This window comes from Arvicola amphibius, chromosome 2, assembly GCF_903992535.2.
Source record: "Arvicola amphibius chromosome 2, mArvAmp1.2, whole genome shotgun sequence".
Lineage (NCBI taxonomy): Eukaryota > Metazoa > Chordata > Mammalia > Rodentia > Cricetidae > Arvicola > Arvicola amphibius.
Genome location: NC_052048.2, coordinates 90,641,490 through 90,665,286, shown reverse-complemented (window position 1 = coordinate 90,665,286; position 23,797 = coordinate 90,641,490). Strand labels below are relative to the sequence as shown.

General features: G+C 53.9%; 1 protein-coding gene across 1 annotated transcript; it reads right to left on the bottom strand.

Moving 5' to 3' along the window:
* Nucleotides 1-1,527: 1,527 nt before the first annotated feature.
* Nucleotides 1,528-23,521, bottom strand: Sdc1 (syndecan 1). The gene is made up of 5 exons (XM_038319843.2): nucleotides 23,155-23,521; nucleotides 4,977-5,058; nucleotides 3,704-4,185; nucleotides 3,110-3,245; nucleotides 1,528-2,937 (listed from the first exon to the last, which is right to left on the bottom strand). The coding sequence occupies exons 1-5, from the start codon at nucleotides 23,218-23,220 to the stop codon at nucleotides 2,768-2,770; spliced, it is 936 nt and encodes a 311-aa protein (XP_038175771.1). The 5' UTR covers nucleotides 23,221-23,521; the 3' UTR covers nucleotides 1,528-2,767.
* Between the last annotated feature and the right edge of the window lie 276 nt (nucleotides 23,522-23,797).

Here is a 23,797-nt window from a genome sequence, read left to right as displayed (position 1 = left end):
CTGGGGAGGGTGCTCATGTGTGTGCATGCAAATGTCAGAAGGTAACTTTCAGCAGTCTGCTCGTTCTCTCTCTTCAGGTGGTTCTGAGGATCGAACTCAAGTTGTCAGAGTTAGTTACCTACTGAGCCATCTTGCTGGCCCTTCTGTTTGCTTTTCCTTGTGAGACAGGGCCTCTGTTATTTGCCCAGGCTGACCTTGAACTCACTCTGCAACTTGGGTAAACTTTCAACTTACCAACTTCCTCCCTGAGTCTTCCAAGCTGGTAATATAGGCATGTATGTCACTAGGCTCAGCTACCAGTTCTGCTCTTGGAGTATGATGCATGGGAAGAGACTGTTATGTGCTAAGCAACCGAAGCCCATAGGTCCTCCTGTACCAACAGGTACAGTTCCTCCTGCCCTGCATCACCAAGGACATGCCTAGAGTCAGGGCTGAGCTGCACCCAGGACCAGATGAGACTGAGAGGAGACAGCTAGCTGCCCCAAAATCCGTGGGGGGGGGGGGACTCCTCAGTGTTCTGTATTTTTTCAATTTGCCAGTCCTTCGCTGTCATTTCTTCCCAATGTACAGACAATACTTGCAAACCTTTACCCCGTAAGACCATTTGCCAGTGAGAGTGTTTTAAGAGTTGCACAATGAGCAAACAGAACAAACAGCAAACCCTGAAACTCAGCGACAGCAGAGTGCTCATGACCCCAGGGGAGGGGATAATCCAGCTGGAGTTGGCACGACACACTTAGAGAGCTGGACAGGTGCAAAGCCGGGAATCCTGGGAGAAGGCAAGCCCAAAGTCCTGCCCTGGGGCCTGGTGAGGACAGCAGAAACTGTTGCCATTTGGTACCAAGCCCAGAACCCAGGTCAGCTAAACTCCCATTCCAAAATCCAGACCGAGTAGGACATGGCCGAACCAAGAAGAGACTCCACAACCACAAAAGAGTCTGCTGTCCAAATGGACACGTACCATTTATTGCAATTACATGAACGAGCCCAGCCTGTCTCTCAAGCTCTCAGCTGAGCGCTGTCTCTGGTCTGACCCCACCCCCACCCCACATCACATCCAGCCATTACGTTCTGGCAACAAGTTCTGGAACGAAACAGAGGAAACAGGTCTTTTGTCTAGCTGAGCCACGGAGCAGCCTCACCAGCAGCTGGAACATCATTGAGCTAAATAAGCGAGGAGTCCTCGGAAGCGTCCCAGGTGTCTGCTCTGCAAACCAAGCGTGACTCTAGTGACCCTAGGTCAAGTTACGCTAGAGTCCTGCTACTTAAACCATTCAGAAGAGCGGACATCAGGCCCTGTAAAACCTTGGCTGAACATACCAACTTCCAAAAGAAGTTTGACCAAAAGAACAAAAACAAACAAACAAAAAAATCAGAGGAATCCTGGACCCAGGATCCTACCCCTCAGAGATTGGAGGTACATAGCCTTGAGCCAAGCTTCCCTGAGCTACCAGGGTCTGAGAAAAGGCTGGCTACGTCTACACCACCAGCCCAGAGAAGAAGCAAAAGCAATAGAGTTCATAGGACTCCTTTATATTAAAGTTTATTACATCTGCAAAATCTACTGTACAGAACCCATTGGATTAAGTAGCGTTTTGCCAAAAGCAAAGACTCTTGCTCTTTGGGAAGGAGTTCTGACTCCAGCCTGGGGCAGGGCCACAGGGGCTGAAGGGGAACTTGGTTCTCGATGGAGGAGCCAGTGCCAGCCATACTCAAGATGTGTCTTGTCAACTTCCAGGAGAGAAGGTGACCAGAGATGGCACCAAAGGCGGGAGAGTCTTAGACACCCTTGGCACCCCTCCCCTGCCCCAGTCTTCTCCCCTCCGCCCCTCGACTGTGCTCTAGTGCTCTAGGAGTTAAAGCTCTCACACAGGCTCGTCCAACGTTGCAGTGGCCCAGGCCACGGCCATGGCCCTGAGTTCATGCACGCAGGCACGACTGGTCAAGAGGTGGCTACCCCGTGGCATCCTGAGCTAGCCAGCCTCCTTACGGACCAACAAACAGATAGTTCATACATACCCTGTTGCACGCATGAGCGACACACTTAAGAGACGACGCACAAACTAAGCCTACATTTTGGCATCCGGATTTGGTTCTTCTAGGTTTAAAAATAAAAACGAAAAGTCTGAATGACCCCGATGCTGTCTCCCGAGTGTAGATTAGGGAAGCGAGGTGAGGGACACCAGTCAATTGACTTGCCTTACCCCAGGAGTAAAGCCTACTGGGGTTCTGAACAGAGAAACTAGAGGAAACATGTGCAAAAACAAGTTGATATCTAAAGTAGGCTTCCCCACAACGTGAAGTGAATTCCAAGGAGCCCCAAACTCCATCCCCTACCACAGCACGGCCAACCCTAGCAGTTTCTATGGGTAAGTGCTATGGCATATCAACCGAAGCCCCTCTCTGGTCCCTTGGATCCTCCAGCCGTAATAGGCCACCTAGGTCCAAAACAGTTGGGTCCCCTTTTTCTCCAGAGCTGGGTCTCCTCCCGTTTGGAGAAACCAAGTCAGAATAGTGGACATCGGGTGTGGCTGTGGTAGAAAGGTCAGATGCAAGAAACCCTTTGCGCCCAAGCTTCTAGGCAGAAGTCAAAGAAGTAGAATGAATTCCCAGCACACCCTAGGGCTGCTCGGGCAGGACCAGCTGGAAGGGTCTGGGTGCTGAGGAGGCGGCACAGTGGTGGGGAGGCCAGGGCTTGAAGTTTTTCACAGAAGAGGCGAGTAGGAGCCTAGTGAGTGGCAGGGGCGGGGGGAGAACAATTCCTCCATCAGGCGTAGAACTCCTCCTGCTTGGTGGGTTTCTGGTAGGCACCGCCATTGGCTTGTTTGGGTTCCTCCAAGGAGTAGCTGCCTTCGTCCTTCTTCTTCATCCGGTACAGCATGAAAGCCACCAGGCACACAGCAAAGATGAGCCCCACCAGGCCTCCAGCGATGACACCTAGGGAGTGGACAGAGGCTGGCTCAGTTGAGCAGCTATGGACAACACAGGAAATGGCCTGGGCCGTAGTCACACCTTCTCCTTTGCCACCCCATAGCTAAGGATGGCTGTACCCCACACTACCACAGAGCCACAGCCTGCCTTCTCTTACCTACTTGAAAGAAAGACTCACCTCCCAGCACTTCCTTCCTGTCCAAAAGGCCCTGAGAGGCACCTGTGGCTCCTTCATCCACTGGCTGCTGATTCCGTTGGTCAGGCTCTATGGCAGCCACAGCTGTGTTCTCCCCAGATGTTTCAAAGGTGAAGTCCTGCAGGAGGCCAAGCTGGCATCAGGTCGGGCTGGAGCCATTGACACAACAGCAGCCTGGAGCACTGCCATACCCTGTTGGGGTTCCCCTTCCACCCTACATCAGACACACCCAACCTATGCCACCAGCTGTCATGGAATGCAATCACGTTCGGGACCTTGGCACAGATACACCACCCAGAGTGACACAAAGCACCCATTTCTGTATGAAAATCCCAGGATGCTCTAAGAGAGAAAAGTCATCCTGGTGTAACGTTGGGTGGCTAGCTCTTGAGTGATGTCTAAGGAGCCTCCTGCTGATCTTGTAATCGGTTTGTTCAGGGCAGGAGGAAGGTGGGACCCTGTTACCCTGTCACTGTGGTGAAGACTACAATATGCTTTAAAGGGCAAAGGACATTAGGATGAAAGGTGCCAGATGCCAGGTACTAGTGGCCACCCAGGAAATACAAAGCCACTCACCTGCTCTCCAGAGCCCTCCCCTGTAGGAAGCTGATTGGTAGCTCCATCCTCGACAACTTCTTTGACGACAGAAGTACCTCCTTCTGTTGCACTTGGAGGTTGATGGTCAGGCTGGCCAGGTGCTGTGGGAACCAAGGTCTCGTGGAGGTCAGGTTGCACATCTCTGTGGGGATGAGACGTGACAGCCTGGGCTGTGGTGGCTCTGACTGTTGAGACCCGTTGGGTGATCGGGAGTTGTGTGGTCTCCCTGGGCCTGGTGGTGACCTCCATTTCCTTGTCCCGAGCGGTGAGGCCAGTGTCCACTGGCACAAGCACTGGCTCTCCCTCCTCAGGCTTCTTCTCTACAGTTGACAGGATGGAGGTGAAGGCAGCCTCGGCGTTCCTGCTGGTGGGCTCTGGTGCTGCGGGTGTGGCTGTCAGGAGCCACACATCCTTCAAAGTGGGAGAAGTCTGCCGCGACAAAGTGACGTCTGGCAAAGCACCTACAGGGTCAGAGTGGGAGTGTCAGGGTAGGGAGGTTCCCGAGTGTCAAGCCTGACAAGTTCATGCTATGAGGAGACAGGGGCCTGAGTCCCCCAGGGTGAACTAGCCAAGGCTGAACTCTGAAAACGAGGCCACAAAAGATGTACTTTTGCAGCCTGCTCTCTCAGCTGTGAGGAAGAGCCCAGGAATCCGGGAAGGGGCTCTGCTGGGAGAATGGGCTATGGCACCATAGATGATAGGACCCTAACCCAGGACACTCATCTACCCTGCCCTCTTCCCCAAAGGCCCAGGAACACATGGCTACATCTTATCTCTTATCTCCCAGCCCTTTGCTCTGGTTCACTTCCTACTGCTACCCCGACTTCCCTTTTGAATATCCCCCCACCTCAGTCCTCGGAGACCTCTTAGGCTAGCTGTAACAAAAAGCCATCTCTTCCCCCAGACAGATGGTATCTAGGGAAGGAGGTGAGGGCAATCCTATAGTCAGCAGACTGTGCTACCTGCAGCTCCCAACAGCCTCTAGGTCAAAGTATTCCCATCTCACAGACGGAAACACCAAGGCTCAGTGGAGCCAAACTCCTTCTCCAAGGGTCGTCTCTAGACGCTGCCCATGGCGTCTTGGATCCACTTCACTTCTTTCTCTGGGGGTTTCCCTTAACTAAACTGTGTGCAGCTGGACGCCAGCTTCTTCCCTTGGGCACTGTCCCTCTGACTCCGATGGCTGAGGGCGGGATGGGGAAGGAAGGGGGCCATGACCTGTAGCCATCTCAGGGTTCTGGGTCCACCTTACCTGCGCCTGAGCCAGAGAAGTTGTCAGAGTCGTCCCCAGAGCCATCCTGATCTTCAGGAGGTACGTTTACAGCCACGATTTGCTGGAAGAGATCAAAAAGGGGATTGAGATGAAGCTTGGCCAATGCTCCAAGTCCCTGAGTTCCCATCTCGGGCAGCTGAACAGGCTCAGCCAACCATCCCAGTTACACATGCAGGAAACCACTGCATGGAGCTCTCAGCTCTGGGAAGCCACTGTTCTTCCTCATATCCCCGATTCTATAGCAACCTAACCTGGTGCAAGTCGAGGGACCCCAGGGTACTCCGTCTAGTCAGGGAACTCAACTAGGGAACACAAACTGTGATCAATGTGAAACTCATAGGCTGATCCCACCCTGAGAATCAGGCTTGGGGGCCACCATTGGGGAGCTTTCACAATCCCCCCAGAAACAATTTATACTTAGAAAACCAGCATCCGGTTGAGCTAGACCCTGGGGTGTGGGCGCAGAAGCCTCAAGAATGAGAAGCGGGGCCAGGCCTGGCATGGTGGAGCTGTCTGTGCTGAGGCAGCTCTGCCCACACAGGGTGGCTCCAGGCCTGGTCACAAGGACCGTTTTCTCAACCACAGGAAGGACTGTATCCCGGTCTTGTTAGTGAAAAAAGGCCAGGACGCCCTTTGGGCCGGGGACAGTGAATGCGAATCTGAAAAGACTCCTGCATTCAGGAGGCTCCAGTGAATGGGCGGTAGGCTTGGGATGGGCTCTCCTTGGCAACGGCAGCTGCAGGAATGTGGCCTGCCTTGCCGGCTCCAGCTCTAAGGGGCGCAGGTGGTGGAGCACAAACACAGTCCCACAGGACTTGGGCAGGGATGGGGGATGTGGAACCACCCCCGGCTAGGCAGGCTGGGAAAGGGGCAGAGAGTCAGGCCCATGGCTGCTCCCAGCACTGGCTCCAGGACACCAGGTAAGTAGGTGACCCGCAGTGGAGATGTGGGAGCCCAAATAACCCAGCTCAGTACAGACCATCTTTCAGGGGCCCCAGCACAGACCAGAACAAAGAATCGAGTAAAAAAGAAAAAACAGAACATCTGGGAGGAGTGGTGCATGCCTACAATCCTGATACTTAAGAGGAAAACATAAAAGATTGCAGCAAATTTGAGGCCAGCCTCGTCTACATGCCTTCTGGGCCAGCCAGGGCTATATAGAGAGACTCTTGTCTCAATAAAACAGAAAAAGAAGTGCATGGTTCAACTAAAGGCCCCTGAGACCCCCTGACCTCTGTCATTCACCAGCTGAGTGGCCTTAAGAATGTCCCTACACATCTTACAGCTTCAGTTTCCCCACCTGTAAAATGGATGCCAGCGTTAACAGCTGCACTACAAAAGGGTCACAGAATTTCTATGTGAGGAACACACAGCCTTGGCAGGTAACAAGTATTTGTGCCCATTGTTCTAAGTAACGAGTGAGAGCTGCCCAATTTGTGGTGAGGGACTCTGGGGTCCATGGCCACCCCCGGTGCCAGGAGGCTTTTATGAACAGGAGGGCATAGGATCAAGATGGAATTTCAAGAGACGAGGAGGCAGGAGAGAGCCGGTTCACTAAGCCTCTACAAAACATCCAGAGTGGTGCAGCTGAAGCTAGCACCAAGGAAACAGGGTCACCTTGGTCCAGGAAGCTTGACAGGACCCAGAGAGCCCTATTGGCCTCGCTCACGAATAGAACAGAGCAGGGAGAGTCAGGCATGGCTGTTGGGGAAGTGGGGGAAGCTGTGTAAGCCCTACAGGCTACTGAGGGCAGTTCAGTGCATGCAGAAGCTGCTAGTAATACTGAGGTTCCTTTAGAAGCACAAAGCAAAAGCATGCTCTCCTCCCCTGGGACAAAGGTTTGGAGCTTAAACAGGCCCAACTTCAAAGACGGTTGATTCACTGGGGTTCAACTCCAATGAGCAGTAACAGCACAATGCTGTGACGCTTTAATACAGTTCCTCGTGCTGTGATGACCCCGCCCATAAAATGATCTCGCTGCCACTTCATAACTATAATTGTATTACTGTTATGGATTGTAATTGGAATATCTGGTCTGTGACCCCAAAGGGGTTGCGACCCACAGGTTGAGAACCCACTGCAACAGACGAAGTTCATTTTGACCCATCCATAGGTTAGTTGAGAGTCCACCCCCTCACATGTCAACCCACATCATGCCTATGCTACTCCAGGTAGTACCCCAGATTCCCATGGTAGCCGTCTCTGTGACTGCCTTCCTAGAAAACAGCACCCTCCAGATGGGGACAGACCCCAAGATTAAAACTTCTTCCTCATTCTAGGTCCCAACTCCATCCTCTCCTAACCCATGGACTCCCTCTGTAGGAGGGAGAACTGGAGATAGGTCAGAGGTCCCGGATCGAACTAGACCAGCCTAAGTCACAACCAGGAGTGCAGACCTTATTCAACATGAGGTAGCTAAGGCTGAAAATATATACTGGGGTGGGGTCCAGGCACACGTAGGGCAGCTAGCCTCCTCCCTCCATAGAGAAGTCCCCAAAGCCAGCAATTTCCCAAAAGGGAGGGCTTCTTAGAGCCAGATAACATGGGGTCTTCACAGGGAAGTAATCTGTTCCCCCTGGCTTTGCTGAGTTTAATCCAACACTATGATCTTGTTTAAACAACAAACTTCTAAAGCAAATCACTACTGAAACCAGAAAACCAGGTCCAGGTCAGGGAATAGGGGGGCGCAACCCCATCCTATAACCCCCTGACCTCGGCTAAGGGAAGAGAAGCAATTCCCTGACTGCCCCATCTCCACCCTCAGCTAGGAACTTCATGGTGGTATCACAGGGGAGGGAAGAAAAAAATCTCGGTCAGTGAAGAACTCAGGGTGGGGGGCTGAGGGGAGGTGGCCTGAACCCTATTTCCCCTAGTTCCAGCTGACTAGAGTTTTTGATGCAACTCCAGGTATCATTTAGAAGACTATTGTGTTCTTGAAGGCTCATAAGGGCCCTCCCCAGTATCGCTTCTGACCTGGATCCTTCCAGACTGTTAGGGATATCTAGGGATAAAGAAACTCCCATTGAGTCTCCCATCTCTTGCCGCTCACTCAGGGAGGTAAATGCAAGTCAGTCTTATCTTTCGCCTCTGTGGGTCTCAAAAAAATCAGCCATTCAGATGGCTCAGCAGGTAAGAGTGACCTGACTTTGATCCTGAGACTCAACTGAAGACAGGAAAAGATTCCTGTAAGTTTGCCTGACCTCTTCCACATGCCTGTTGTGGTGTATGTACACCACACATGGATACAGGTGTGTAGACACACACACACACACAGAGCTTTCAAAGAATATAGCAGGGACCTCATTGTGAGAAAAATTTTCATGGTATGGGCCATGAAACTCAGGGCCACTTAGCTCCCTCCCACCGAAGCAAAGAGCCTGGAAGCTGGCTTATTTGAAAACTCAAAATTAGAGGTTTGGGGGCAGAAACATGGGGTGTAGACATCTGCTTTGGTCATCCCCTGGGGCTGTGTAGTAAGGACCCTCTTGAGATACCCAAGTCAGGGACCCAGTGCAGGAAAAAAAAAAAAAAAAAAAAAAAAAAAAAAAAAGAGGCAAAGGCCTTACTCAGTTTTCCCTCCAGCTGAAGAGAATTTCCAGCACTCTCTGATTCCAACACCTCTCCCCTGCAGCTCCTCCAGGTCCACCTGAGATTAGCATCTCTGACAGATAAGAAACAGCCCCTCCCAGAGTGAAGGACCTACCCAAGGCCATCTAGCCAAGTGTCCCCACACCACACAGAACAATTCTTTCTTCCCCACCCCCAGGCCTAAGGACCACCTCCCCTGGCTGAATCCGTCTGCATCGAGCAAAATGGCCTCAGTTTCTTGACCACAGCTGTACCACCAGGAAGCAAGATGTGGGCTTAGCCCTGCCTAGCAACCCAGGTGGGTGCCAGGCACACGCTAGGTCCTGACTCAACGTGGGTCAGGACAAGGTACAGGAGAGAGTTCACCTCCAGTTACAAGCCCTTGCCAAAGAGCATGCTGGGAGCTGTGGGCAGAAGGCTGGCTGGGATGCTTAAAGGAGCCACTTCCTGCCAGTTCCCACACCCACACTGACAAGAAGGAGGGCCACCCTCAGTGGCCGTCACTGCAGTCTGATGGAGTCCTATGTTCTGGCTGCCTAGGGCTGAGAGAAGTCTGGATTCCAGCACTTTGTCGTGACATCCTGAGTATGAATCCACCTCAGCTGTGCCCCAAAGCACAGTACCAACTGGGCATCTCCGAGAGGCTCAGGGATTATGGACTTTTGGAGAGGATGCCCATCTGGCCCCCACCCACCCACTAGTCTGCAGCCACTGGGTACAAAGGTATCCATGGCTTCCAATCAGCGCCCTAAGGTACTACCAAATCAGTGGTACCTAAATCACACCACCCTTACAAAGCATTACTGACTCCATAGGGCTGGATACTTTGTGTTTTAAGGGTAAATCACTCACCTCCATGCCTGACGACCCAAGTTCCATCCCCAGGACCCACATGGTAGGGGGAAAGAACTGATTTCCCCAAGTTGTCCTCTGAGCTCCACATGCATGTCCGAGCGCATGCGCGCACACACACACACACACACACACACACACACAAATAGGCACACACGCAAAATGGGATTTGACAAAAGAAAAATTTTAAGGTACAGAATTTTGCTATTAAATGTAACTTCAAAACTCTGTAATCATCACCTTGGAGAACTTGATGGTATAAACAAGTGAAGGAATAGACTGGGCTTGGCCCTAACAGAGCTCCCAGCACCTACTCAGCGCCTCACTACAGGGGCTTCAGGAAGGAGAAGCCTCAGGGGCTGGGATAGGAAGAGCCCCAGTAGAAAAGACAGTTCACTTGGGCAGTGCTGGGAACATCTGGTCACAGAGTGGGAAAGGGAGGGAGAACTATAGGTTGTCTGTGGCTGCCTGGTGCCATAACAGAAGCCCCAGCTTCCGTGGGTGGGAACCTAGTCATTGAATCAACAAGCCCCATTAGTCACGACAGCCAGTGACAAAGAGCCGCTGTTATCAAAGCAGTTGGGTCACAGCCATTCCCAGGCAGCCTGGATCCCAGCTAGTCTGGGGCCTCCACACCTGTTCCAGAAGCCCAGGCTCCAGTCACACGATCTCCGTCCAATCAACACGCACCGCTGAGGAGGGTAGGGATACACGGCCCCCACGGGCACACCAGGATAAACACCTTTCACTCTCATCCAGCCAAGACTCCATGCCATCACCAGCACCCCAGGGAGCTTCAAGCAGGTTCACGGTACACAAGAGATCTACCCCTACCCCAGTGTCTTGGTTAGACCTAAGGATCTAAGAGCTATGAGGAAGTCCTCTTCCCCCGGAATTCACAGCTCTGGGGTGCTGAGGACTCTGAGCTATACAGAATTCTAGATTTCACCTCCCTCTGTGCAACTGGACACATGACCAGAGAACGACATCCAAACCACTGCCTGTCTCCGGGGACCCCAAGAACTACCACAACATCAGACTGTACTCTGAGAGCAGTCATCTGACGAGACAAGGGTCCATGTACAGGTGCCGTGGCCAGGAGCTGAGGGAGGCAAGACCTCAACTCCAGTTCTCTGACTGAACTCAGTGTTCAAAGACAAGGCACCAAGCGGGCAAGAGAGCTCGGTAAACCAGAGCCAGGAGCAAAGCAACCTGGGAAGGCTCTAGATTATTCTTTACTTCTGATGCCTTCACTCTTAGCCGTCAAACACCATGGTGCAAGGAGGGCCTACTTCACCAAGGAGCTGAGGGAACATTCAATCTTCTAAAGGCCTTTGAACTCACCAAGTAAAGCAAGAACCTTCTTCCTGCCAGGGCCAACCAGGAACAACCTTGTTTTTCCCAAGTAGCTGGCTTCCTAGCCCAACACCCTCACCTTAGCTGCCCCATAGTGCAATGTGATCAACATCAGTGGGAAGATGCTGGCGACACTGAGCTATCCCAGGGTGCCCCCAAGGTAAATGATGGGCCTCAAGGGCAGCTGTGCTACAAGGCGCATTGTTTCTCCAGAAGGGTAGAGCAGACAATAAAGAACATGGCTAAAATTCCCTCCTATCCTGGTAGTCCTCAGCCTGGGGTCTTGACTGTTCTCCTTCCCACGGTCACCTTTTCCTCAGTCCTACATGAAGTGCTGGGAGCATGTAGTAATAGGGTGGATTGTCCCAAAACATCTCCAACGAGGGTCTCTGGGACAGTCCTAGCTCAACTATTCCCACGCTAGGTGTCTGAGCAGCTCCCTGTGTGTCTCCGGACCCATTGTGTGGGTAGGGAATGACGTGGCTTGTTTGGATAATCCTGAATTCTTTTAAGGCCCTCACGTGTCACGATGGACAATGTGTAAGGATTGGAGGCAGAGTTTCATGCTGGGATGATGCCCAGTCCCTCACTTCTCTCTCAGGGACCTGAGAAACGATAGGGAGGCCTCCAAGATCTGGAAGCCCCCTCCCCGCCCCTCCTAAAGCCACCTCCAGGAGGGAGGGCCCCTACTGGTGCCTTGAGGCAACACCCAAATTTCCGGCTGACAGGCACCATGATTTATCAGCTTTCTGTCTCTCCACCAACAGTCAAGCTGGGACCTGCAGAGAAGGTGACTGGTGACCCAGTAGGGAGGGAGGGAGAGGCCCAACCCAGGGTGGGGCCAAGGTGAGGACAGGCAGGTAAAGAGAAGTATCAGCTGCCTTACTAGGCAGCACAAGACCCCGAAGCACCTCCGAGGCCCAGACCCTGGGAGCATTTCCACTGACAGGACCGATTTCCCAGGATCCCCTGGGTGCACACACATTCCCCCACCTCAGCAATCCCCATCACTACTCTACACCTGCAAGTCACCCTGTGTGTGTCGTGGGGACTCCTGGGAATAGGCAAAGCACAAAGATGGTATCCTTTCTCGGTTGCAATAACCCCTTTTGGTCAGCATCTCCCTTTAGTGTAACATCAGAGGGCAAACCAAGGTCAATGCTACAGCCAAGTCTCCCAGTGCTCGGCCCCTTCCCTGTACCATACCTCCAATCTTGGGGCCCACAACAGGTCAGTGTCACTCAAACACCCTGATGCCCACACCTCCCTGTGGGGCTGGCACCTGCCCTACAGTCCACATGCCAGGACTAGCCTCTGAGCAGGCTCAGCTGAGAGCTGGGTGTGGCGCTGGGGCTGGAAGACCAGTTCCTCCACAGCTCCCTCACGCCAGAACCCAGCTAGGACAGGCAGGCCGAGATTTCAGTCAGTGTAGAGCAAGGGCACCTGGCCAAGGCCCAGCCAGCCTCCTACTAGGTACTGCTCCCAGAGGGAGCCAGACAGAACCCCACTCCTGCCTGACGGTCACCTCTTGTCAAGCCCTTGGGCCCTGACCAACCGGATATGCTCAGAGAAAATGAGAAACCCGAAATAGCAAAAAAAGATGTCTTAGCCAGGCGGTGGTGGCACATGCCTTTCCAGCACTTGGGAGGCAGAAGCAGGCAGATCTCTGTGAGTTCAAGGCCAGCCTGGTCTACAAGAGCTAGCTCTAGGACAGGCTCCAAAGCTAGAGAAACCCTGTCTTGAAAAAGAAAAAAAAAAAAAGATGTCTTATAATCTGGGCTCTCCTTTCTTGGAACAAACCTGACTCGGGCTACCCATCCATATACCACAGGGATTTGACAGGGATTTGACAGAACGATAGCAAGACGGCTTCCAGGGTCCAACCTACGACTTGTATACCAAACGGTCTCCGGCTGGGCAGGTCAGCTCACCCTCAAGGGGCAACCAGAAACCATCGTGACTGAAGTGACGGGCAGCAGACCACAAACATGACATCCAACAGTAGTTAGTGGTTAGGTGGAGGGCAGGGACACTGGGCACAGTGACTTGATGTCATCTCTCCCCACTTCCAAAGAGCAGGCTCAGGAGGCTGCTGGAGAGGACTGGAATCAAAGGATCTCTGGGTCGCAGCCTGTGTAGATGGAAGGGGCAGCCAAGGCATTTGCACTGTCCCCCACCCACCCCCCACCATCGTACTGACCCCAGGCTACCTAAAGAGAAACTGGGTCCTCTAGGCTTCCCTTGGGCACATCTTGCTGGCCAGGGCCAAGGGACTGGAGATGGCTGGCGAGTCTGGGGGTTAGAGAGCAGTGCAGGAACCCTCACCACGATCACTCCAAGGCTGCCAGCACCCCAAAAACTGCTACCTAGATGATTATAGACTCAGCAGGGCCTGGAGACCCGACACCTGTGCCTCCTGGGCTTCTCTGGCCATCTGGTCCCTGAACTGGCTAAATAAAGTGTCCTTGGGTTTCAGAGGCACAGACACTTGACACACCTGCAACCGCCAGGGCTCCAGCTGGGAGGCTGGGGCCATGACTCCAACTCTAACCACCAAATCTCTCTTCTTGAGTCCCTGCAGTTGCACAATGCCCTCCCGAAAAAATTAAAATGCCCATGGGAGGGGCTGAGGGGTACTAGTCATTCACATTGGAGCAATCAATCTGTTTCCTATGGGGGGGGGGGCTACTTCTGGAACTGGGGCTCTGCAGCTGGGTAGGAGCTGAAAAGATTATAAAAGGGAGTCTAGAAGAGACCAAGAGCAAACGTCTTTATAGCCTTTGTCAGAAGGCAGGTGACAGAAACACCTAGGAAATATAGTACGTTTCCCCTTCCCTCTTGAACTACAAGATATCTGTGCCTTCCCCCTCTCACGTAAAGTACAATTCAGACAGAAAAGACACCGAAGCCACTGGGAAGCAAGCAGAAGGCAGAGCACACTGGGAGGGGTCCCGTGGCAGGGTGGGCTAGTCTGCAGGGTAGGACTCTCGGAGAGGAGCCTGTGGCTGAAAGGGTGGGTGGGTTCCTCAGTTCCTGGACTGGCCCCAGCCCCACAGGAACAAAACACCCTAGGCCCTTTCACTGATATCTCACAGCCTGGAGAGGCTTGCACAAGCACACACAGTCTTTGTCGTTGACACAAAGGTGACTAACAGGGAATATGGGGGCAGCCTTCAGCTACCTAGGTTCTGGGGCCAGCAGCGGGTGGGAGAAACTAAGGACCTGACCCAGGCTGTAGGGGTTACATGAGACACAGAAGCAAATCTAGACTTTAGGAAATCAGTCATTGGCAGCCACTCTTTCTTGAGTGACATGCGGGGTACCGGTTTGAGCACTTTCCCTGAATTAGTTAACCTGTCTCTAAAGCCACTTTCGGGCCCTTGTGCTGTACCCATCTTACACAATGTGGAAACTGAGGCAAAGGGGACAGTCACTTGTTTAAGAGAACACAGCGTCAACGTGAAGAAAGGTCAGGCAGATTTGCTTCGCCAGACCCCAGTCATCATCACAACACAGCCCAGAGCCCTACTCCACAGAAGAGCAGCCCTCACCAGCACTGAGTGGGCTCAGGGCAAGGGCCTCCACCCACCTTGCACTCTGGCCCAGTGTGTTAGCGTCTAAAGAAAACCTGCTTCCTCTCAAGGTAACCTACAGCTCCCTACAACTGGAACCCTGCTCCCCCAAGTCTCCGCCAACGTTCCCTGGTGCCTTGTTTCCCCTACTTCCTCCCCCTTTGATAGCCCAGCCCATGCAGCTCATGTCAGGGCCCAGCCTCATATAGAGACTCAGTGAAGATGAAAGTCTGGACTGTCAGAAAAGGTTTGGGCTTCTGAGGAAGGACAAAAGCTATGTTCTCAGACCCTGTGGCACTAACGCTCCTGGGGCAAGACTAGGAGGGCCAATCACATGAAGGAGACTCCGCACCCTCCTACGCTGGCACGGCCACTGTGAGTGCTGTACACAGTAGGCCATACTCAGTACTCCTGTAGTCGGAGCCCCCGCCAGACGACAGAGAATGCCAACCACTTCGCACATTCACTTCCATTTCACGGGTGAGAAAATTGAGACTTAGAAGAGTTATGTGCAAGGTGCTAAAGGAACTAATAAAGGCAGGATGTGGTCCGGGTGGGCCAGATTCTACCCTACACTTCTCTCTAGCCTACCCTGGGTTTAGGCCAGCCCCGGTGAAGGAGCAAGCTAATACTCCAGGAGCCCCTTATTCAAGCCCCGAAGATATGAGTTAGCTTGGACACCCAAAGGTAGGCAGACCCAGACTTCTGTGGAAAGACAGGTGGCTGGTGAGTCCAGTGGATGCCCGGCCTGCCCTGCCTCAAATCCACCAATGAAGTCCTCAGGACCACTTCTAGGAAGTTACAATCCAGGCCAGCCTCCTCCTAGGGGTGGGGGAACAGAGGGAACGCGGTGCCTACTTGGAATGCCCTTCAGAGTGCAAGGGCAGGGAGGTAGGGGAGAACCTGGAGACCATACAGCCCATAGACCAAACCTAGGACCAGGAAACAAGGGCCCCATCCCTCCCCAACATGCCATCCTGGGAGAGAGGTGATCCTAACACTGTACCACACCCCTCAGTTTTCTCTGGGAGAAGCTGAAATGACGTCAACCTCCACGCTCCCACAACGGTTTTGGCGGCTCCTTAGACACTCTACAGCCTGGGGCCTTGCGAGCCCAAACCTGACCCCCATATCCACCTGGAACTCTCCTAAAAACCTGAACCTCCAAGGTCTGAGTGCTTCCGGGTTAGCAGCGAGGCCAAGGGCTGCTGCAGAGAATATCTTAGCGTCACTCTGTGCCCCTCCAACATAATCATGTTCCCAACCAGTGAAGCCCCAGGAACATCCTTAGCCACTGCGGTATGGCAACCAAGAACCAGCACACACTGGATGCCACGGGTAGACATCAGCCCCCAAGTTCCCTCACTCTATCCACCTACCCCAGGACTAGTGTTAGCCTGCCAGCTCTGGGTCCCCCCTCACCTGGTCTGCCCAATGTCTACAGGTGAGCAGACCCAGGCATCAGGCCCTTCCATGAGACAGAAGGGGGCCTCTGTGGCCACAGAAAAATCTGGGATAGACCTAAGTGGGAAAGATAAAGGTGTCTCGTCCCTGTCATTGTACTGGAAGGGTTCCTTGGAGACAGAGGCACAAGGCCATCTTGTATTTCCTGACGCCCCATCTATGAGACCCTCCCCAAGCACTCTCCATAGCCAAAAAGCTGGCAAGTCTAAAAGCCTGAAAGAAGTCTGCTTCGTAGTCTAGGCTCCCAAGTGGATCTTATGAGGGCTTGTGGAACTCTGAGATAAAACCCTCCAGCTGGCCAGGAAGACCCAGGAAAGGGCTGAGTCTCGAATGCCCTTTACCACTGTCTCTGGTCTACCATGGTGGGTCTGGTCTACTCCACAGACGGGCACTCTCCCTTGGTGTGTTCCCTGGGTACCCCCAGCAGGTACTCTAGCCAGGTTGGCATTTAAGGCAGAATCCTCCTGGGGCAGTAGAGACCCAGGTGGCACCTGAGACAGCCACAAGCCCCATGACACAGCCAGGATAGGTCATGAACACCTGAAGACAGTGAAGTCCCCTTTGCCTCTCAGCCCCTGAGGCCTGACTTGTCTCACTGCCCTGCCCCACTTCATGCCAGTGGGCGCCAGTGGGTCAAGGTGGATTGGGTGAGTCTCCAGGGAGGATTCATGGGGCCTGGCATCGTGACTCAGCTGATGAGCGCAGTGATAAACACGCCCACCTGCCCACTGCCCCAACCTGCCCGGCGCAGCTTTCATTCCTGCTGATGAGCGGACCTTGGGGAGGATGCCAGGATGCCAGGGTGCCTGGGTGTGGGTGCAGAGAACATCACCTGGCCTCCACCCCCAGTCTGACCTGGCCCAGAGGGCTTCATCCACTCTAGTTCCCACAATGAATGCCAAGGGCACAGATCTGAAAACCTGCCTCACCTCTGTTTCCAGGGTGGTCTCTCCTGAGACCCCTGGAGCAGCCAGTTGTCTCTGATGAGTCCCCAGAAGGAATAAGGACAGAGCAAAAGCAGTCTGGGAGGTCCTGCAGGGTCACCTTCACCCATCCCAAGACAAGGTCTCTCTGCTAGCTCATGACTCTTAAAGATGCAGCAGTAGGAAGGAAGAGGTCCTGGAGCAGATGTCACAGGCCCAGAGGGTCAGCTACTTACCTGGGCCACAAGGAAGTCAGGAACAAGGCTAGGCCAAAGAAAGGAATCATTTCTGCATGCTTCTAAGCCAGGGATACAAAGAACATCAGATGCGCAGTTCAGAAGGGGGAAGACACCCAGAAAGGGAGGGGGCTGCAAATAAGAGGTGACCACATTTCCCAGATGTTTCTACCACTGCTGGAGAAGTCAAAGGAAAGCCTGGTGGAAAGAGACCGCCAGGGCTGCGCCGGCATGGCCGCAGCCCCTGAGCATGCCTGTGTGCCTGAGCGCACACACGGCTGCAGGCCTCAGGTGAGTCACTGGGCAGAACTTTTCCCAGGGCTGGAGGCCAGAGAAACGTAACCTCTCTATATAATTAGGCAGCCCACGAAGCCACAAACACCAGGAGACAGTCTGAGACCCTTGAGAGGCTCCCAGCAGAGCTACCTCTGGAAGCCTCTGAGTTCCAGAGTCAGCAGGAAAGATTCCTAGGCAAATCTCTAAAAGGAGAGTTAGTCTACCACCAAGACCAACACCACCACACCCACCTGTCAGTGGTCCAAAGACTTCCTCCTGAGTTCTCCCCAGTCATGTGAAACCTGCCTCCACTTGCAGGCTTCACCAGGCCTCCTGACTCCCCAATCACACAGCACATAGAAGGCAGCGGGATGCCCCTCTTCCAATGTCCACCCCTTGCCAGGGCTTCCCCAGCATCAACAATGGGGAAGTAATCTGGAAAGCTCCTACAGAACAAGAGCCATCCCAGAGCAAGCAGGCTGCCCAGCCCCCACCCCCACCCCCATGTCCCTCTGGAGCTGAAATGGCAACAAATTCAGGGTCTCACTCTAAGGACCTTTTACCAGAAGCTACCTGCTTATGGTAAAAGACAAATACCCATGCACTTTTGGCACTTGCCAAGGTACTCCTGTCATTCTCGATAGAAGGTTCTAGAAAGTGCATTCCCACCTAACACTCAGTCTCTCCTGGAATAACCAATAGGGAAATGACACCCTGCTGACTCTGCTCCAGGGCACAAGGTCCTGGAGATGAAAGCACTCTTTCTACAGACTTCCTGTTCCAATATCTTCCCTCTGCACGCACTAAAGCAGGCTCTCAGGGGGAATTTTCAAACCCAACACTTCAAAATCATTGAATTGGGGCAAAAAAAAAAAGGCAATTAGGAAACAGTATGTTCTGTGAGCTTTGGGACTAGACTAGATATAACTTAATGTCCAAAACACTACCCTAGCATACCCCCGGCATTGGAGAGAGCCAGAAGGAGCATGCAGCATAGGAGCCAGGAGTCTTGTGGCCAGGATACCCACCTCCCCAGGGCTTACAAAGGCTTTACTAAATCTGTGTGTCCTCCATGCCCCGCCCAGACAGACTCCTTGGCACTCAGTCAACAGCATGTGAACTTTGTGTAGCCCAGGATACATATTGCCCACTGTCAGGACCCCGCTGCTGTCTCCTGATCTTACCTTTCTATGAAGAGCTCTTGCCTGTACCCAAGCAACCATCAGGTACACCCAGCCAAGGCCCAGGGTGTTGCCCAGTACTCAGGATTTGCCCAAAGGCACAGTGCAGGCCAACTCAATCCAGCCAAGTGCCCCCTCTACACAAAATGCTCACAACCAAGTAAGACCTGGAAACACCAGGCAGAGCCTCACAGGGCTCAGCCAGACCTCGTGTACAGGGTGTCTTGGGGTTGTAGGCACTGACAACTTTACAGCATATTTATATCATACATATACTTAAGTGTATACATATACACACAAGCACACACATGCAACCACATCCCAAAAGGCCTGTTTCTGCCACTTTCTTCTCTGTGAAGGGCTGGCCTCTGTAAGCCATTTCTTCCCCCATTCAAAAGATGAGGCGATGGTGTGTATCCTAAAGGCTAAGAAGGAAAGACTAAGCTGGACAGGAGGAAAAGCACCAAGCAGTCAATTAAAGGTAACCTTAACTAGTGTCAAGAGCTGTCTTTCCTCGGGCACTTTCAATACAAGGCACTTTCACACCATCTCTTAGGAAATGAGTACGCAAGTGACAGAATGAGGACAGAAAGAACAGGTACGGCAACGTCTGTCCTGCAGATGAGGATGGGCAGAGTGGAAAGTGAGTCACTTAAGATTACATAGTAAATTGGTGGCAGAGTTGAGCTTCAGCATGGGGTGCTACTTGATCCAAAGCTGTTTCTGACCTGCCAAACAGCATGGGTGCTCAACTGTGGAGAACATGAACTAGAAACATACTCTGAAGAGAAGGGGAAAGACCAAGGCTAAGAGTCCCAGCCAGGCACGGTGGGCTCATGTCTGTCATGTCAGCACTTTGGAAGTCGAGGCAGAAGAATGGCTAAGACGTCAAGGCCAGGCTAGGCCACAGAGTTGAGAATCAGTCTCAAAACAAAACAAAGGCCTTTGCTAATTAACACATAGAATGAGCTAGCCATGTTAGTCCTAGGTAGCTGGAGTCCAAAACTCACAGAGGAGAGGAGCTAGAGAACCGGGGTTCATGCTCACAGATGCTTCCTGGCACTGTGTACATGTCTTCACTGAGGGAGGTCCCTAAGTCCTTCGCCTGGCCAGAGCCTCCACATCACTCTAGGTCAAAGACTGTAGGGGTGGCAGCTCCCCTTTGTCCAGTCTACCACCACACTGCAGCGACCTCAACATAGACCCACGAGAAATGTCAAATTCACACAGCCTGAGAGTAACCCAAAGGTGAGACCTTTGTTCTTGTAAGAATTATAACCAATCTGATTTGTTTTTCGGCCTGCTAAAGAAAATAAACCAGAATTGAAAAGAAAATATGTTTGCGTTTGGTCACACCAGTGTCACTACCAGAGAGTGAGAAGGAAAGGGGCAGTTAAGAATGAAAACTACCAGGCACGAGGACATCGTGTTCTTCAGAGCCGCATAGAACCAGGAGAGTGCTTGACCTGGCATCATGAAGAGGAGGGCCTAGCATCAGAAGGGATTAAATACAACTAGCCTTTTATTGTTGAGGATAACGGAGAGGAAATAAGGGTTTCAGAATCCTGCTCCAAGAAAGAATACTTTGTAAAAGCGGGGCGTGGTGGCATGCACCTTTAAATCCAGCACTTAGAGTCAGAAGCAGGTGGATCTCTGTGAGTTCCAGGCCAGCCTGGTCTACACAGTGAGTTCCAGGGCAGCTAGTGCTACAATAGCCGAGACCCTGTCTCCAAACAACAACAAAAAAGGATACTTTGTAAGGAGGCGATTTTAACTCAGGGAAAAGCGTCTGACTACCATGATGATACATTCTCAGAGGATTTCAGGAATCCAAAATTCTGCTGCAGCGCTGGGAGGAGGGGGGATGGAGACGTCTAGAAAGTACTGCAAAAACCAAGTTTTCCTGTCATTCTTTCCAGGCCCTGCTCCCCACCAATGTGTGTTAATGAGGTTTTACTGGGGCCCATCAGGAGCCACAGGTAGGCTAAAACCAGCTCCACCCTCTCTAGGGAGCTGAAGCCAGCAGTGACATCACCTCCAAAGGCTGAGCCCATCCTCCCCCACTCCCTCCCACTCTGCCAGACCTCAGGGGAAATGTCTCTACTAGTCCAAATAATTAAGGAAAGAAAAGAGAAAAAATAGCGAATAACTATTCCAGAGTGACTTTTTTCCTTACATAGCTGAGACAAAAGACCACGGGGACACACACACTGAGGGACAGTTTAGACAAACCTGTTGCAGTCTCTGGGGAGTGGTTCGCAGCAGACTCCCCTTGCCCATTCAAAGGCAGACACCCAACAGTCCCTCTCTGTCCCACTCACTGGTCCCCAGAGGTGCTCTGACCTGCTTCCCACAGGAGCTAAGGGAACCCTCGGAAGGGGACAAGATCTCTGGCAACCTCTGGGTATCTGCTTCCATTTAAAGCAAATCCCAGCTGCTTTCATTATTCGGGGGGGGGGGGGGGGGGGGGACGCTCTGGAAATGCCCTCACTCTATGTACCCACTTCTAACCAAACATGTTTCTTTTTTTTTTTTTATGGAAGAGAACAAACCCAACTTTATAAAATAAGAAGCAAAAAGTACACCCTTGTCTTCAAGTAGGAGTCTGTCCCCAAAGTTCAGACAGTGACTGAGCTCAGACTCTGCTCAATCCCTTCCTCCAGGAAACCCTCCCAGGACTGGAGGTCCCTCACCTTGTGTTTGCCTAGAGGGCCCAAGCTCCCAGGTCAGAAAGGAAGCACAGTCCATAGAGAACCGGCCACCAATTGCATGCCTACCCAGCCGTGATAACGGGAGCTTGAGGACCCTAGTTCACAGGAATATCTGCCTCACCAAAGACAGCAGGAAAGCGATCGACACCTCTTCAGATCCTGGCTGCAAAGAAATGCAATACAGCATCTCTACTGCCCCAGCGAGGCCTCACATTGGGCCTGGAGAGTCGGGCTGGAGGTAATGCCAGGCGGGTCAGGGAGACATGCCAAGCGGCTCCGCTTTCTTCTCCACAGTGGTAACTTTGATTCCAGGCATGATCTGAGTCCCACAGAAACCACAACCCTCAAGAGCAATTTCTTGGACCTTAAAGCCGGGAGTGCAACGGAGACTCAGTTTGGAAACCATATCCCTCCCTGAGAACCTTGATTCAGCACCCTACAGCCCCCCAACTCATGGGCAGTTTGATAGGTATCGAGGTCCTCTCAGACTCCAGAGTGATGGAGTCACCTGGGAAGCGGCAAAGACAAAGCCTATTAGCAGTGATCGGGGATGTGTCCAGGTGCCACCTAATATGCACACGACCTGGGTGTCTACCAGCGCTCAGCTCGCCTTCCCTGTGCACGTGCCTCTCTTTGCCAGGACTATCGAAGTTAAGCAGACCAGATGTGGCGGTGGGAGACTGCCACTTCCGGAAGGGATAAAGTCTGAGGCTCTGCACCTCGCCTCTGCCTCTCAGGGGGATGGTCAAGCCGGCCAGTTTAGGAACCCCGGTACTCCATAGTGGGTGCGGGGGCTAGGGGCGTGGACACCCGGCGGGCAGCGCTGACACCTGGCGGCGACCCGGGACCCGGCCCACGTCAAGGGCCGGCGCTGCGGGGCGGTTCCCAGGGAAGGGTTACTGGGGCCGAGAACAAAGCGCCCCCGTTGGGGAAGGCGGGCTAGCGGACGGCGGCTGGGGCGGGAGAGCACTTTCTAGGGACCCTCGACAAGCTCTTTGTCGGCCAAGTCGCTCGTTAGAGAGACCGACCCCCGCCAAAGGTGGATGGCTGCATCCTACTCAGAGGCCTCCCCCCACCAATCGCCAGCTCCACGTTCGTCCCTCTTTCCCCGCGGCCCTACTGGGCGGGCCAAGGGACCCGCCTTCCCTGCGCGCGGCTTCAGCACAAAGCCGAGTCGGGGGAGGGGAAGAGCCGTACCGGGGTCCACTCGCGGGGAGGGTCCCCAGCGCTGGCCATGCGGAGGAGGCCCTCCGGGGGGCAGCACAACTTCAGCGACCCCAAAGTTGGGTTCTTAGGGTCTTTAGCGTTGTGAAGCCAACTTCCCGGAGTCTCCCACTGCCGGCTCGGCCCAGCTCACCTGGGACAGCCAGAGAAAAACTCAAGGGCCCCACGCCACCCTCCTGTGTCCCACGCACAGTCCTGATCCCGGTCCCTCCGGCAACCCGCACGTCCGCCCCTCCCGCTCCCACGCCAGCTCTGCTGCGCCCAAACTTGCCCGGGTGCAAAGGGCCGAGCGCCCGGGCTCCCCGGCGCTGGGGGCGCAGCCGACACAGTCTGGTTTGAATTAGGGTCTGCGGAAAGGGCGTTGTGGCCATGGCCACTGCATCCCTTTGGGTCACTGGCGAAGGCCAGGCCGCTGAGGTGGCCAGCGAGACAGCCACGGGAGAGAGTGACTCCAGGCGCCGCCACAGGCCGGCGGACTCAGACCCATGTGGAGTCGTTTTACTTAACTGGGAGCCGGGAACCAGTGAAGGCTCCACTCTGCGGGACGCCCCAGCCCCGACTACGAGCTGTGGGACTCGCGCGGCACCCACGGACCGTGGAGGGAACTGGGAGAGGAGTCCTTATTTAAGGGCTCACCATCCCTGGATCCGCCAGGCAGCGCGGGAAGAAGTCCCCGCTCCCCTCCCCCTCCACGTGCCGCCGCCTGCATGGCATCGGCGGGTGGCGAGTCCAGGCTTCCCGCCGCCTTCCAGCCCTGCCCCGGGCCACACTCACCGGGAGGATAGGCTGCAGGCGCAGCGCCAACGCGCAGAGCCAGAGCCAGAGCGCCGCGCGCCTCATGCTGCCCAGACCGGCGGCGGGAGCTCGGCAGGCTGCGCGGGTCGGAGTTGCGGGTTGCGCGGAGCTGCGGGACCGCTCTGCTGATTGCGCTGTGCTTTGCGGTCCCGGACGCCTGCCCAGCACGCTGCTGTCCTGAGTGAGGGTTGCAGGTTCCTCCGGCTGGAGTCAGTTTCCGACTGCCAGATCCGTTCCTTTGCACCAGGCTCTGTCTGCTCTGGCCCGCACCTCTCCCGCCGAGCTCCGCCTTATAATAAACCCACAGGCTCCTAGCCGTTGCAAAAACTAGCCGCCCACCCCCAGCTCCGCGGGCCTGGGTAGCCCTAGTCCCCACCCCTTGGGCCCCGCCCTCTTGACTGCCACGCCCCCTTGGAGCGCCCCACCCCTTCCACGCCTCCTAGGATCGAAGCCCACCCCACTCCTGAGCTCCGGCGGGTCTGAGCCCTGCCTTCCTTCCCTGAGCACTGGTGCGGGCTATCTGTGATACCCGCGTCGTGTTTTCCTTGATGCGTGGTTGATGGAGACCCAGATGCATCCGCTACTACGGCCTGTTCCGGAGTACCGAGGCGCTGCCCTGGAG

What these genes read in the sequence shown, in the direction of transcription:
- Sdc1 (XM_038319843.2), bottom strand. Translation starts at nt 23,220, where the DNA reads ATGAGGCGCGCGGCGCTCTGGCTCTGGCTCTGCGCGTTGGCGCTGCGC. An exon ending in GGGAGGGCTCTGGAGAGCAG is followed by an intron (nt 3,246 to 3,703) that starts GTGAGTGGCTTT and finishes GGCCTCCTGCAG; the next exon opens with GACTTCACCTTTGAAACATC. An exon ending in CAGGAAGGAAGTGCTGGGAG is followed by an intron (nt 2,938 to 3,109) that starts GTGAGTCTTTCT and finishes TCCACTCCCTAG; the next exon opens with GTGTCATCGCTGGAGGCCTG.